Source organism: Bison bison, unplaced genomic scaffold (assembly GCF_000754665.1).
Source record: "Bison bison bison isolate TAMUID 2011002044 unplaced genomic scaffold, Bison_UMD1.0 scf7180017862188, whole genome shotgun sequence".
In the NCBI taxonomy this organism is placed as follows: domain Eukaryota; kingdom Metazoa; phylum Chordata; class Mammalia; order Artiodactyla; family Bovidae; genus Bison; species Bison bison.
In genome coordinates this window covers 21,865-36,882 of record NW_011492760.1, presented here as the reverse complement: position 1 = coordinate 36,882, position 15,018 = coordinate 21,865, and the positions used below count along the sequence as shown (strand labels likewise).

At 50.7% G+C, this 15,018-nt stretch overlaps 1 protein-coding gene across 1 annotated transcript in view; it reads left to right on the top strand.

Annotated features, from left to right (window-relative positions):
• Positions 1-9,453: 9,453 nt before the first annotated feature.
• LOC104983318 (tubulin beta-2A chain-like) overlaps positions 9,454-15,018 on the top strand; it is a gene marked incomplete at its 3' end in the record, with an annotated part of 27,425 nt that continues 21,860 nt past the window's right edge. Inside the window, exons 1-3 of the mRNA XM_010832756.1 lie at positions 9,454-9,459; positions 9,935-10,006; positions 10,065-10,198. Coding sequence (XP_010831058.1) covers positions 9,454-9,459; positions 9,935-10,006; positions 10,065-10,198 — 212 coding nt within the window. The remainder of the gene's footprint in view (positions 9,460-9,934; positions 10,007-10,064; positions 10,199-15,018) is intronic.

Sequence of the window (15,018 nt, the reverse complement as noted above, 5' to 3'; positions counted from 1 at the left end):
CAACATGAACGACCTGGTGTCCGAGTACCAGCAGTACCAGGACGCCACGGCCGACGAGCAGGGCGAGTTCGAGGAGGAGGAGGGCGAGGACGAGGCCTGAGCCGGCTGGAGGCGGAGCGGAGGCCGGGTAGGGAGGCCGGGAGGAGACGCGGGGAGGGGGGCTCGCGGAAGGAGACAAGCACGCCTGGGCTCACTGGCGGCGGGCGCTGGGGCTCTCTGGTGCTCTTCACTGTTGCCTGTCCCTTTTTTTTTTCTTTTTGTAATATTGATGACATCCGTGTAACGTTTGAGATCTTTCTGAACTACTGTTGTAATGGCTAAAATCACATAAACGTTTGTGTCCTAAAGGTGTCCTCTTTCCTGTCTCCTCCTCTTTATTATCAATTTAAATGTCACTTTCAGAACACATTCTACTGAGTCCTTCCTTCAGCAAGCGAAGGGATGGGTAAATGCTCAGATGAATTTACTCTTCAGCTTCAGAAGGATAAAATCAAACCAACCACAGGCATAAAATCAAACCAAGCAATTTAGGAAGGGCAATGAATCCGACTTTTAAGATCCCTTTTTCTTTTATTGGCTGCGAGGTGGGGCTAGTGGGGAATTCCCCCAGCAGGGGTGGAACCCTGTCCAAGTGGAAGTGAACGTGCAGAGTCCTAACCACTGGACAGCCAGGGAATTCCCTTAAGATGCCTTTAAGTAAATAGTTTATTAGCTGAGAAATGCCTGCTTGAAAGCACACTGACTCTTCTCTTGGAGAAATCCTACTCTACTTTTATTTCCTACAAAAAAAAAAAAAAAAGAGAAAAACTTGGAATTGTTACTGTACGCACACAGCACAACATTCCGAGCACAGAGTGGAAAGTCCGCCTGTCTTCAGTCCTGCCTCTTGCGCGCTTCCCTCCCCCGGAGGGCAGGCATTCTATTGTTCTGCTTCTTGCGTCCTTGCTTGCAGAGGTATTCTGTCTTCATACCTATGTAGATTATTCCCCGTTTTCTTTCTTCACACCTTATGATACTAATACTCTTCTCTGCCTGTTTTTTCAGTAAACAGTGTATCTTTAAAGTACAGATATCTGCCTCCTTTAAACGGATGCATAGTATCCATTCTATAGCTGTGCTGTATTTTATTTAACCAACTCCCACATATGCAGGTTATTTATACTTCTATCTTATAGTGCCTTAGTGAATAATTTTGTGTGAATTTCCCTAAGTGGAATTTTGTGTCAAAGGGTATATGATACTGTGACACTTTAAGTTAATGAAATCCCCTGTACTTAGGAATAGCCATAGATTTATACATCATTAATACACTAAAATTCTCAAGCAACTTTTCCTTTCAGCAGTTATGTTTATACATGTTAACTACCTTTGAGTTTATATGAAATTATAAATTCTGGATTATTGGAGAATTTTACTTTAAATAGGTAAGCCACTGCAATGTCCAGTCTGTTGTGGTCTTACCATGCTGGTTTGGAATTTGAACCCAAGCCTGCCTCTAAACTTTCCCTCCGTCACTAAAGAAGCTGTGGGTTTTTAACATGTGGTTTTTCAGTTAAGATTATATGGTTCTATGGGATCAATTATACTTTGTCAGAAAGGTGCCAGTGCTCTGCCTTAAGGCAGAGTCAATTAAGCTGGGCTAGATAGTTTCATATTTTGGGAAGAGGAGTGGAGAATAAGTAATAAATGAATGTGCAAAACATTTACATACCACTTCAGGAAGAAAAAAAAAACACCAAGGAAACTAGATTTATGATTTTTTTCTAATTTTTAGACAAACTGAAAATTAGAGGAAATATTACTTTAAATCTGACCCTGTATTTATTTGATTCTACTTGATTCTACTCCTGTGTGTGTGTGTGTGTGTGTGTGTTTAAAGAAAAAGGAGGAAGGGGAGGGGCACGAGGATGAGGAGAAAGATGAGGGTGGATAAAGGGTTCACAGATTAAAGAGGCTGAAGCATGGAGACAGTTTCAAAGAAAAGGTGTAAGCAGTGTCTTTCTAAGTAGTGTGAAAATAAGTTCGTTTACCAGATGCCCCCCCAATGGAAATGAGCAGCCGTTCACTTTATGATATTACACATCCTAAAACCCAGACCCGTGCTGAGGATTGTCAAACAGGTGAGGAATCAGTGGCTTCTGCTTTCATTTTCTACATTTAACATCGAACTGGCAGGTGCCTTTCCTGCTGAGCTGGTGGAAAGCCTCTACCAGTCTCACCGAAGGGGAACGTTGGACCGAAGTGCCCGGAGCGCTTGGGCAGCTGCCAGGGCGCCCAGGCCTGCCCTTGGCCAGGCCTTCCCGCAGCCTGTCAGACACAGCATGCAGAGCTCCGGAGGTGGGGGGGATCCTGCCGGTGCCCCTCGGCACGCTGGAAGAGCCCTGCTTCTCCTTCCACTCGGGAGAAAGCAGTGGACAGGCGGCGCCCAGCAGGCGGGCTGCTAGCCTGTCAGCAAACCTGCGTGGGCACCGCGAGGGCTCACTTCAGCATGATTACAACGGGGGTGTCAGACTGAGCGTCAAGCTGACGCTCCAGGGCGAAGCTGTAAAAGCCCAGCAGTATAAAGGGGCTTGAAACGCTGCTCAGGAGAAGCTGTGGGAAGTAGGGGCACACGGACTCACGCCTGGTAGCCTGCGTCACCTGCACCTTCCGAAGCCGCTGGTTCCTTTGTCACCTTAGCGTTGTGTGACGGGATTTGTTAGTGGGGGGATGGTATGTGTTTCCAACACCATTTCCACAAAGGAATTATTCCATCCCTCCCCCCGACCCCGAGATTCCGCCAGGAGGACATTCACTTCTGGGCAGGCGTGGGACCTGAATGACAAGACCCGCTGAGGTATGACGTGGATTCAGAAGCTGTGGTTAGGGATGGGGGGCTAGAGTCACCCCAGGAGTCTGAGAAGGAACGTGAACCCCAGCATGCTGCAGATTTCCTGCATCTCTGCATCGGCCCCAGAGATGACCAGAGATGAGCTCCCGTTTCGTCACTGATAGGAACTTGAACTAAAAGTAACCTGAAGAGGTCAGCTAGTCAGATCTCCTCATCTTGTAACTAAGGAGATGGCGGGCCAGAGAACTTTGTCTCAATTCACAGGACGCTCTGTGCAAATCAGATTTTGGACTCTGATCTTTTCCCCACCTGAGGGGCACCTCTCAGGTCCCATTGTTACAAGGCCACACGAGGATTGTGAAGACCAGAAAGAGACGCATCCTGGTTTCAAGGAAAAACCCAAAGCTACCCTGGGTCCACACCCTGCCTGCCAGCCTGGAGCGTTCTGTGTCTGCTGGGGCCGTGGTCAGGAGGTGCGGAATCTCCGGGTTAAATCACCACATGCGAGTCCTAATGCAATTCTGGTTGCAAGAATTTTCCACTGGGGGTCCTTCTTGTGAAAATGAGTGGGAAGTTGACGAGTATCCTTTTACACTCACCCATTTTAGCTGTGACTCGTGTCCTGCAGAACAGAACTGGACAACTGCTATCTGCGTTTCTTTCCAGTGTGTAAGGGAAATTCTCTGACAAGGTCATGCTTTCATCAGACATGAATGCTTGATATTCACTTGAACGTTCAGACGTTCACTTGAAAACAGACTCACTCGTTCCTTTATTTCTCAGAGGCTTTTGCTCCCCATCTCCACTACCGTTCATGCTTTTCCTAAGGCTTGCTCGCCTGCCCAGGAAGACACTGGTAGAGGCCAGGGAAGCAAGTCAGTAGTGGGCTGGAGAGCCATCGGGGTGGGGAAGCTGGGGGGTGGCCACCTCCACACGTGCAGCTGAGACCCTGGGGTACCGCTGAGAAGGGACAGCCTTCAGAGGCTAAGACAGGAAGAGTCAAGCCTTGGCTTTAAACAATTACAATTTGAAGAGATTAAGAAAACCAGATTTATGCACAATGTTTACCAATTCAGGCTACTTCCCTCTTTTGGGGTGGATCACTTTTCCTTCTGCCTGAAAAACTTCCTTTAACATTTCTTATAGCGCAGATCTGCTGGCCATAAATATCTCAGCTTTTGTCTGGCTGAAAAAAGTATTTTGCCTCATTTTTGAAAGGTATTTTCTCTGGATATGGAATTCTCAGTGGACAACTTGTTTTCTGTCAGCACTTTAAAGACATAATTCTCTGGTTCCCTGACTTATGCTATATGAGACATCATCAGTACTTATCAGCTTCGTCTCCCTCTATGTTTTATTTTTCTGTCCAACTACTTTTAAGATGATCTGCTCAAGATAATCACTGTTTTCCTGTTTTAATCCGATGTTCCTTGGGGTGGTTTCCTCTTTTTTTGTTCTACTTGGGGTTCCTTGAACTTATAGTTTCATCAAATTCATAAAGATTTCCACCATAATTTATTCAATTATTTTTCTATCCTCCCCATTTTATTCTGGGATTCCATTATTTGCATTTTAGACTTCTTGACTTTTCAGTCTTTTCTCTGGGCCTCAGGTTTTAACTGCCGCAACTTCAGTTCACTGTCCTCTGCAGTGTCTAAGCTGCTGTTATTCTCATACAAGTATTTTTCATCTCAGATGTTATAGCAATGTATTTAATTTTTAGCAGCTCTGTTTGTGTCTTCTGAAAATTTTCTCTTCTCTCCTTTTCACGTCATGCTTTCCTCTAATTTCTTGAATGTATAGATCATGTACTAGCCACTTGACAACCCTTGTCTGTCATTTCATCCTCTTTGTCATTTCCAGGTCTATGGCTATAATTGATCTTTTTCAAGGACATGAATTTGAGCAAACTCCGGGAGACAGTGAAGGACAGGGAAGCCTGGTGTGCTGCAGTCCGTGGGGCCACAAAGAGTCGGACATGACTTAGCAACTGAACAATCACAATGGTTGTGAATCATATTCTCCTACTTCTTTGTATCTTATTTGCTTAAGATTTTTTTTTTTAATGTGGACCATTAAAAAAAAAACCTTTATAGCTCCCTCACCAGGGATTGAGCCCGCACGCCCTGCGTTGGAAGATGAGGTCCTCACCACTGGACCACCGGGGCAGTCCCTTTTTTGTATCTTTGGCCAGACATTGCAAGTTTTATGTTGCTGACTTCCCATTTTGTTACAGTCCTTTAAATGTCGTAGGACCTTGTTCTGGCCCACAGTGACATTACTCGGAACTAGAAGGACCTTTGGAAACGTGCTTCTCGGCTTTACTAGGGTGAGTCCAAAGTTAGTCTTTGACCCAGGGATAATCTCACCCCAGTAAGGTCAAGAACCCACCTGCCAATGCAGGAGAGCTGGGTTCCATCCCTAGGTTGGGAAGATCCCCTGGAGGAGGGCATGGCAACCCACTCCAGTACTCTTGCCTGGAGAATCCCACGGACAGAGCAGCCTGGCGGGCTACAGTCCACGGGGTTGCAGAGAGTCGGACACGACTGAGTCCACATCACAGCCATGCCTGTGCATGAGGAGTGCTTTCGTTCTAACTAACAGGAACACGGGTGGTCCCCAGGCCCGGGTGAGCTCTGGGGCTTGTTTGGTCGCCTGCTTTCCAGTAGTTTCCTCCGTTCTTTTAAAAAATATTTATCCACTTGCTTACTTTGGGTGTGCCGGGTCTTCGTCGCTGCGCACGGGCTTTCTCTAGTTGTGGCCAGTGGGGCTCCTCTCCTTTGAGGATCGCGGGCTTCTCATCGCAGTGGCTTCCCTTGTTGCAGCGTAGGTTCTGGGTACGTGGGCTTCAGCAGTTGTATCTCGCGGGCTCCAGAGCTCAGGCTCAGCAGATGTGGGGCACGGGCTTAGCTGCCCCTCTGCCCGTGGGAGCTTCCCAGACCAGGGGTCAAAGCCGTGGCCCCTGCACTGGCCAGCGAGCTTTTAACCACCAGCCAGCAGGGAAGTCCGCTCCTGTTCTCGAGCAGTAGCTTCTGTCCTTTTCCTCGACTTTCACCACAGGGTGGTTGATTTACAACTTTGTGCTGAGCAGCAGTTTCTGCCCTTGTCTGGGCATGTAGTTCAGCCAAGGACCCGAGAGGATGCTCTGTGAAGCCCCTTCCTCTTCCGTTGTCTGCCCTGTCCCTCCCTCAGCCCGACTTGGGCCCTCCGAGTCCTGATGTCTTGCTCCGACACAGAGACTCCCGAACCCTGTGTGGGCTCCACCCCCCACCCCGCTGCCACTGCAGCCTGGAAACTGCCTCCCAACTGCTGGCTGGGGCATCACACGCTACCTCCCTTTCCCTTTCCTCAGCGGCGGCCACTCATCGCCTGGTGGCCAGGACCTTGAGAATCGTTGTTTCATGCATCTTACTCAGTTTTTTATTTGTTTCACTCAGGAGGGTGAATCTAATTCTTATTGGCCCATCTTGGCTGGAAGTAGAATTCCTCCCTTCATTTCCTTTTGATTAAAATGTTTTTTTTGCCCTTCCACTTGCTAATTATCTACAGAAGTACCTGTCCTGTGTGTTTGCTCTTGTATTCCTTTTAGTTTGGACTTCATTTATGCTCTTCCTTTCTTCTTACCTCTTTCACCTCGTAGTAGCCACGCGTTCCGGGAAACAAACTCACTCAGAAGGACAGTGCAGACAGCGGGGTGCAGTTTATTACAGTGGCGGGCCCAAGGCAACGTCTCCTCTTCTCCAAGGACCCCGACCAGTTTCCGTGAAAACCTTATATACCCTAAGTGTACGTGCCCAAACCCACCTCTCCAAATTCCCTGAAACTAGTCTGAACCAAGGGAAAGAAAGATCCAATCAAAGTTAACCCTGATTCACATGCCTGCCTTAAGCCTAGGTAGTTAACAGTGGACAATTATCAATAGGCCTGTGCTCATACCCCAATAAGCATAATAGAATGTATGATTCTATTCGGTTACTCAGATAATTAGGGTGTTCCTTTAGGCGATGGAGAGCCCTGGGGCTCTTCCTTCTGGGGGCCTGGTTTTCCAGTTGGTATGTCGTTTCCATAGATACTGGACATAGAGCCCAAAGTCCACAGTCCGGCCCAAGATGGAGTCCTGCTTCAAGATAGAGCCTGTTCTGTTTCCTCCTTCAACCTATTTACAAATCCCGCCCCCCTCAAAAAAAAATCTCATTTTATAGTTTTTCTAATTTTAATGTATTTTTCTTTCAGGTCTGTTATATTTTGCTTTTTTTTTTTTTTTTTAATTTTTTCAGATATTTTGGAATTTTAGGTTGCAGTTTTCACCCATTTGGATCTGTTGTCTTTTAGCCGTACTTCCTTTATCTGCAGAGACATTATTGTAGTTCTTCTTACTTTTATGGATAATTCTGTATGAGATTTGATCATGATCTTTTCCTGTTGCTCTTTTTAAAGCAAAACACCTTTTCCTGTAGTCTTAGGAGTAACAGAAAGGCCAGGGTAGTTCTCAGAGCTGCACGTCTATAGCTCCCCACCACGCTGCTCTCCCAAAGTGAATTTTTAACAGCTTACTTGCTGAGGTCTGCTTCAGTCCAGCTCCCTACCCCATTTTCACCCTGGCCTTCTTGTTCCTTTGCTGCTGTCAGTCCTTATTCCATATTATGGATTCCGAAATGGAGTTTGGTTTGATTTCTTTGTTTGTTCTGGCCACGTGGTGTAGTGTGTGGGATCTTAGTCCCCGAGCAGGGATGGAACCCATGGCCCTGCAGTGGGAACTCAGAGACTTGACCCCCGGACCCCCAGGGAAGTGCGTGAGCCGGAGTTTTGACTTTTCAGTTTGACAGGGTTAGTTTCTTGGCCTGTTTTTTGGCGGGGGGTCAGCGGGGGGAGCGGCTCGAGAGGAAGATGATTGACAGAGACTCAGGGCTGTGGTCCCATCGCCACTACCTTCCAAGGGTCCTGGAACCAGTCACTTCTAAAGTCTCAATCTTCATGCTTCAAGCTCACTCTCCGATTACGTCAGAAAGTATTCATCAGGCACCTGCCCCATCCGTGACACTGTGCTGAGAACGCAAACGAGCGAACACACCCCAGCCTTCAAGGAGTTTCCAAGCCGGGGTGGGGCTGGGAGTCGGGGCGGAGAGAAGCAAACACAGCCAAGGCAGATGCTATGGAGACAGTCACGCTGCCTCCCTGGTTTGAAATCAGGCCAGCTTCCACAGAACAGCAACATGCACATCCCCTCAGACCGGAAGGTCTGCTGTGATTCACATATTAATGAGAACCAGGGTTCTTGTAGGAGGATGATGGTCTGGTTTGAACAACAGCTCTTCAAACAGGCACGCTGTTATTAAGGAAAAGGCGGCTGTGTAATTAGCGCGCCCCCTTCATGGAGCTGGGCGCCGCTCACCATCCCCGTCAGCTGGATCTCCTTTGTCTTGATCTGTTTTCCTCTCCCCGCTGGCAATCCTGACAGGTCTCTGGGAGGAGGCAGGACAGCTGGGCTTGCTGCAGATTCTAGCTCCTTCTCTTCGGGGGAGACACCCCACTGTAGTTTTCCGTCCTTCTGCAGAAAAAGCTGCACTGTGCGGTCTGCATTCCTGACGCTCCTCCCGCCTGCAGTTCGCTTCGTGCCCCTTTGTCTGGACGTCCCCCCTGAAAGGCCAGCGGGTGCTGTGTGCTGGCCCGGGGCGAGGGCAGAGGCTGCCCTCCGCCTGGCCCCACCCAGAGCCGCCTCGTGGGCAGCACCGCGTGTGCACCTTGCTTCTGTTCGTAAGAGTGAACTTCTGTCTCCTCGTGTAGAACCCGTCATCCAGCTGTGCAAAGCTTACGTTAGAGATTGTAAAGAGACGTGGGAGGTGTGGGCATCCCTGGGGACAAGTAGCATCTCCTCGGTCCATCTGTGACGTCTCCCTGCAGATCCGGGGGCTCGGAAGGGAGCCCTGAGGCCAGAGGAAGATGGTGTGAGCGAGGCCCACCCCGCGTCAGCCCCACATCGGCCCCGTGGGAGCCCGCCCGCAGCAGGCACAGTGCAAGGCTGCCGAGCAGAGAAGGGGCAGACAGGGGCTGGGAGTCAGGACTGTCACCGCTGCCCCTGAAGTGGGCACAGGCCTCACACCTGCCCCGAGGGCACCTGCAGACGCAGCTCTGGAAGAACGCCTGGGCTCTGCAGCACCCGGTAGCATTACCAGTGGGTGAGAACTGTCACCTCCTGAACTCAGCACCGTTCAAGGGAAGCCCCGTCCCCCTCTCAGGAGGCATGGCCGGTGCCCAGGGCAGCAAGCAGGAGCTGGCAACTCCTTGGAGACTGAGGAGGGGGCTCAGACACCCTCTGGACCCCCTCCCGAAGTGTGAGCCTGCACCCTGTGAAATGACTGGGGTCTGGAGAGAAAACCCCAGATTCCGGTTAATGTGGCTGCAAGTCTGTCCCCAGGCAGTGGGGTCTCAGGCTGCTAGCTTCCCTCCCAGGTCGTCCTGATGACCCAGCACAGGGACCAGACCCTGCTCCGCCCCGGGGACCTTGGGAAAGGCCGACTCTGACTCAGGCCGTCTGGGGTGGGGCTGGAAGTCAGACCTCTCTAGCCAGCGCCCAGGGATGTGCTGCTGAGCCGCTGGCCTGGGAGGGGCAAGCATGTGGGGCGATGTCGGTGGGCTTGAGGTCTAGCTCCAGAGGGACCGGGGTAAAGTTTTCCTTGCGGCATCAGACGTGAACACAGGGTGAAACAAGGGGCCGCGGAGCCTCTAACGCCCGCGCGGCGTCCCCACAGCCCCGGCCTGGAAGGTCCGTAGTCTACCCTTTTCGCTGCCAGCCCCCGAAGCCTGTCCGAAATGATGCTTTCCTGGGCTTCCGTGGCTATCCAGTGGTTAAGACTCTGTGCTCTCAATGCAGGGGACACCGGTTCAAGCCCTGGTCAAGGAACTAAGACCCTGCATGCTGCATGGTACAGCCTTTTTTTTTAAAAGTTCTGTTTAATATAAAAATTTTTAAAAATAATGCTTTTCTTCCCTTTCTTCACTCACTGAACAGATGCTCATTAAGTGCCTCCACGGAAAGAGGCTGGGTGCCGAGTGTGGGAAAACGTCGTTGGCCGTCAACGCCTTTTTGCTGAGCCGGGTTGGCAGGGACTCCTGCCTGTGGAGATGCCCGTGGAGGTGCCCTGCTGCCAGGCCCTTCGCCCTGGCTGCCCTGCCCGGGTGAGAGACGGCTGAGGACTAAAAATGCTCCAGGGGCCCGGGCATCATCCTTGTCCAGCCCAGCTGTCAGGACAAGGACGCCGGGCAGGCAGAGGTGGGGATGGGGCAGGCAGCCCGCCCCACACACAGCGGGGCCCGCTCGGGACCTCGGATCCGCTTCCCCCTGGAAGCCCTCAGCTTCGGGCTGATGAGGTGAAAAGGCAGTTCAGATGCTCTGCGGCTTCTGAAGCAAGCTCTGTCTTGCTTCATCTCCTGTCTGGAACAGCTGATCCTTTCTCATTTGGCAGCTTTGTAACCATTTCACTTTTGCCATTAAATTGCTTTTAAAAAAGAAAAGTCCGTTCTTTCCATGGGAAAAGGATTTTGGAAAATATTTTATTTTCTCGCGCTTTTCTTGAAATCCTCCATTCACACCCTCCTGCTCAGATAACTAGGGATATTTTTCTTTGACAGTACACCAAAAACTTAATAACTGGTAGTTCTTCAAAGGTTGTTTCAGATGTAGAATCTAAGATTATCTGCAAAAGTGTTTTATGCTCTATTCGAGCGCCAGATGGGCTTCCCAGGTGGCACTGGTGGGAAGAACCGGCCTGCCAATGCAGGGGACAGATGCAGGTTCGATTCTCGGGTCGGGAGGATCCCCTTGAGGTGGGAATGGCCACCCACTCTGGTATTCTTGCCTGGGAAACCCCATGGACAGAGGAGCCTGGGGGGCTACAGTCCACAGGGTCGCAGAGTCGGACACGACTGGAATGACGTAGCACAGCACCGAGGGCCAGGCAGTAAATGTTTTCCCCTTTGCAGGCCGTGCAGTTTCTGTCACAGCCGCTCAGCTCTGCCAGGCTGTCACAGAAGCAGCAAAAGACTTAAACAAGTGTGACTGTGTCAAAAATTTACAGAAACTTTTTTGTAATAAACTTTTTGTAAGTAACTGCTGACTTCTCCTCCATTACATTAAAATCCGCTGGTCTGTCCTGCACTTGGGATGAATGATTTTGACCATGCAAGTGCCCTGGAGGGGTTTTAGGGGCTCCCTAGACCCTCCCTAGTGAGCCCTCCCGGGGCTCACTAGACCACACGTGGAGAACTGCGGCTCTCATATTCTTGTTATACAAGGTAATAAGCCTCTGAATAGGAAAGCTACCTTCAGCTGGAGCTTCTGTTTCTTGCAGCCAAAAGCATCTTAGCTGATGGACTCCCGGGTGGTTTCTCAAGTCAGAAATCAACACCAGCTTCTGTCTCGGGCCCTGGGAAGTTGCGAACTGACCACATTCCCTCCACCAGTTTATGTGCCGGCAGGAGAGGAGAAACAGCAGACGCATGTCCAGACCTGAGAGCCCCTGAGAGGCCCCAGCAACCTCGCTGGGCCCCGGAACATTGTAAGAGAGATTCAGGAAGCGTCAGTGTCTGTCCTGGGAGGGGCACGGTCAGCGGGGAGAGGGCCAGGGGAACCAAAGCGACATTGTGTAGACAGCAGGTGTGCTAGCGGGCATCCTAGAGAAACAGAACCAATAAGGAGATTGGTCACCAGGAACTGGGAGCCGGGGAAGCCCCCCCACCCTCCTCCGCAAGCTCCAGGAGCAGGGGAGCCGCTGAGGTGGCTGCAGTCTGAGCCCTGAGGCCTGAGGATCTGGAGAGTGGGTGGTGCGAGTCCCAGACTGAGGGCGGAAGACTGAGGCTCCAGCTCAAATAGTCGGGCAAAGACAGCAGGTTCTCCCTCCACCTTTCTGTTCTACTCAGGCCTCGATGCATCAGGGGATGCCCAGCACACTGGGAAAAGCAACCTGCTTCACCGGGTTTGCTGATTCAAGTGCCAACCTCACCCAGGATCACCACTACAGACCCTCCTGGAATCACAGCTACCAACCATCTGGGCCCGCCATGGTCCAGTCAAGGGGACCCATACAGCGCACACACCCAGAGAACCATCTCAACGGGGCCAGGCAGGGTGAGTCAGCACCAACTCTCTCCTGGGAAACGACAGGGGGTGCGGGTATCGAGAGGCGTGAGCTCCGGTGGATGACGGTAAAGGGGGTGAGAGCCCCTCTTTCGGATGCTCTGGTATCACATCCACCGCCTGTAACTTAGAACCAGCCTCGGGGAGGAGAGGGGAGGGTGAAACCCCAAGTTGACAGATGGGCTTCTGAATTGACAGAGATGAACCCACACCAAGTTGAGGTGGTTGTTTCAGCCAACAGAATAGGGGGCACTTGACATAGAATTTAAGGTTGATTTTTAGAAAACTTAGGACATTTAAAAATTTTTAATAAATGTACATTTTAAATTTATGTGCTAAAAATTCATCTTCTCTAACAATGGACAAATTCAAAAATTTTGCCACCCTGAAGAAAAAGGATGTATCGTGATCATTTTACTTCTCTTTCCTAATTATCACTGAGGATAAGTATCATTTGTATGTTATTGGGAGCATTATTTTCGACTCCACCACAGTGCTTTTCAATGATGTGCAATTAACGTTCACAAAATAGAACACTGCAGGGTCTGAGGAGGAGCCCTCGGCACACACACGGGTGCCGCTGTTTTTACCCTGAAACTGAGATTCACAGTTTGTCCAGCACTAAACAGATCCACCTGAGGAAGGAACTCCTCTCGTTCAAGTGGCCCTCCTGCCTTTCCACGAGTGTGTGCTGCTCACACGGACACTGCACTCTGCTCTCACGCGCACACCCTCCTGCCTTTCCACGAGTGTGTGCTGCTCACACGGACACTGCACTCTGCTCTCACGCGCACACCCTCCTGCCTTTCCACGAGTGTGTGCTGCTCACACGGACACTGCACTCTGCTCTCACGCGCACACCCTCCTGCCTTTCCACGAGTGTGTGCTGCTCACACGGACACTGCACTCTGCTCTCACGCGCACACCCTCCTGCCTTTCCACGAGTGTGTGCTGCTCACACGGACACTGCACTCTGCTCTCACGCGCACACCCTCCTGCCTTTCCACGAGTGTGTGCTGCTCACACGGACACTGCACTCTGCTCTCACGTGCACACCCTCCTTCTCATCCCATCAGCGGCTGCTGGAGCCAAGGCCTAGGCGTCAGGCTGACTGTGCTCAGGACTCTGTACTTCCGACCTCTCTCTTCTCATAAGGTCAACCGGCACATCTTAGGATCTAGATGCCACACAGGCCGAGGCTCGTAGTTCTCCATGTTCTATTTCTTTTCTGTTAAACAGATTCAGTTTGCACGCCTGCGGGGGTCATCAGCGTTTATAAGTCACTTTTATTAAAAACCAGATGGAACACGGGATAAAGAAGGCTGCCTCAAATCTCACCATGCTAAAGCAAAAGCATCTTCCTCTTTTTTCTTTTAATGAGAGTCTGATCCTTCCTCAATAACACAGACTTACATACGATGGTGCTGTGTCATTCCCTAAGCTCCTCCCCTGGAGCATGGCATCCATCTGCTACAAACATGATAAATCATGAAAACAAAGGTATTACGGATTTGCATAATCCTTGGCTGTTGTAGATTCAGATATCATCACATCTCTTTCTCCTGTTTTCACTTCTTTATTCGTGTATTTATCGGTGAATATTTACAGTGCTGGGCAGTGGGGTTCACATATTAATAAGACAGACACGGTCCTGCCCTTACGAACCTAACAGTCCAGGAGGAGAGGCAGATGCACGTGCATTTACCCTTCTGAGCCAGGCACTCATCTCTGCATGAGCATCAAAACAGAGGATACTTGCTTTTTAAAATGCTTCATGAGTTACGTGCCGGTGGCCAGCTGAGCGGCAGTTCCGCGTGTGTTCAGTTGATGGAGTTGTTTCCTCGAGGCGATAGAAGCAGAACCACCAGGAAGACTGGAAGACTCGCCCTCCACTTTCGGGCTGTCTCCAGACACCACTCCCCACTCTGCCTGCTGCAGGACGGCCAGCGGATACAAACGCTCTTTTGAAAGAAGAAAACAATTAAGCATTGAAAATGCAAGGACAAGAAAGCCCACGATAAAAATAGAACTCCCCAGCCCGCTCTGTGAGCTGCATTTCTCACGGCTGGGTTTGAAGGCAGAGTTCTCACCAGAGTGCATCCTGTCTGGACTCTTCTTCCTTAATAAGGAGGAAGTCACCAAAACAGTAAGAAACCACCCCTCTTCCTAGGGTGTCACTCTAGGCCCGTTACGAGGAATCTGTTTCATGTTTCACTGTTTTTTAGCTGCTTGTCGTGCCCAACGCTATTGCTCCCCCACGGATTGCAGCCCGCCAGGCTCCTCTGTCCATGGGATTTTGCAGGCAAGAATACTGGACTGGGTGGCCATTCTGTTCTCCAGGGGATCTTCCCGACCCAGGGAGTGAACCCACGCCTCCTGTGCAAAAGGCATCTCCCGAATTGCAAGCAGATTCTATATCACTGAGCCACCAGGGAAGCCCCAGAACTAATCATTGGTCCTTAAAGTAACTTATTTATAAACCTACAAGTTGAAAGAATAGCAGCCAACATGTCGTCCTCAAATTTCAACAGCCATTAACATTTTGCCCACTGTGTAGCCTTGGCTTGTGTGTGTGTGTGTGTGTGTGCGCGCGCGTGTGTGTGTGCGCGCGCGCGCTTTGGGTGAATTATTTGAATGTAGACCAAGGACGTCACAACGCTGAGTCAGAGCACAGCTTCTGAAGACAAAGACAGCCTCTCCCCGGGCCGCAAAGCTACTCCCACACCCAGGAAGCATGTCGTTAATGCACAGGACCCCCTAGCATCCCGCTGCATCACCCAGGGGTTGTGCGCCAGCTGGACCTGGTGCCAGTTTGGCTGCCGGGCACCGAGCCCTGCCCCTGCTCTGCCCCTTGCTGTCCAGGATGAAAAGCCTGACTTGGGGAGGACACCGTCAAGAGAAGCGCCAGGCACCTTCTCCCAGCAGCTCAGACCCCTGATGTGGGCACCTTCTCACAGAGGCCACGGCCCTGAGCCTGCGGACCACCCAGGGCCAGGCTGATGCCTGCCCATCCCGCCCGGGGCCCAGCTGCAGCTGTGGGTGTTTCCAACGGCTG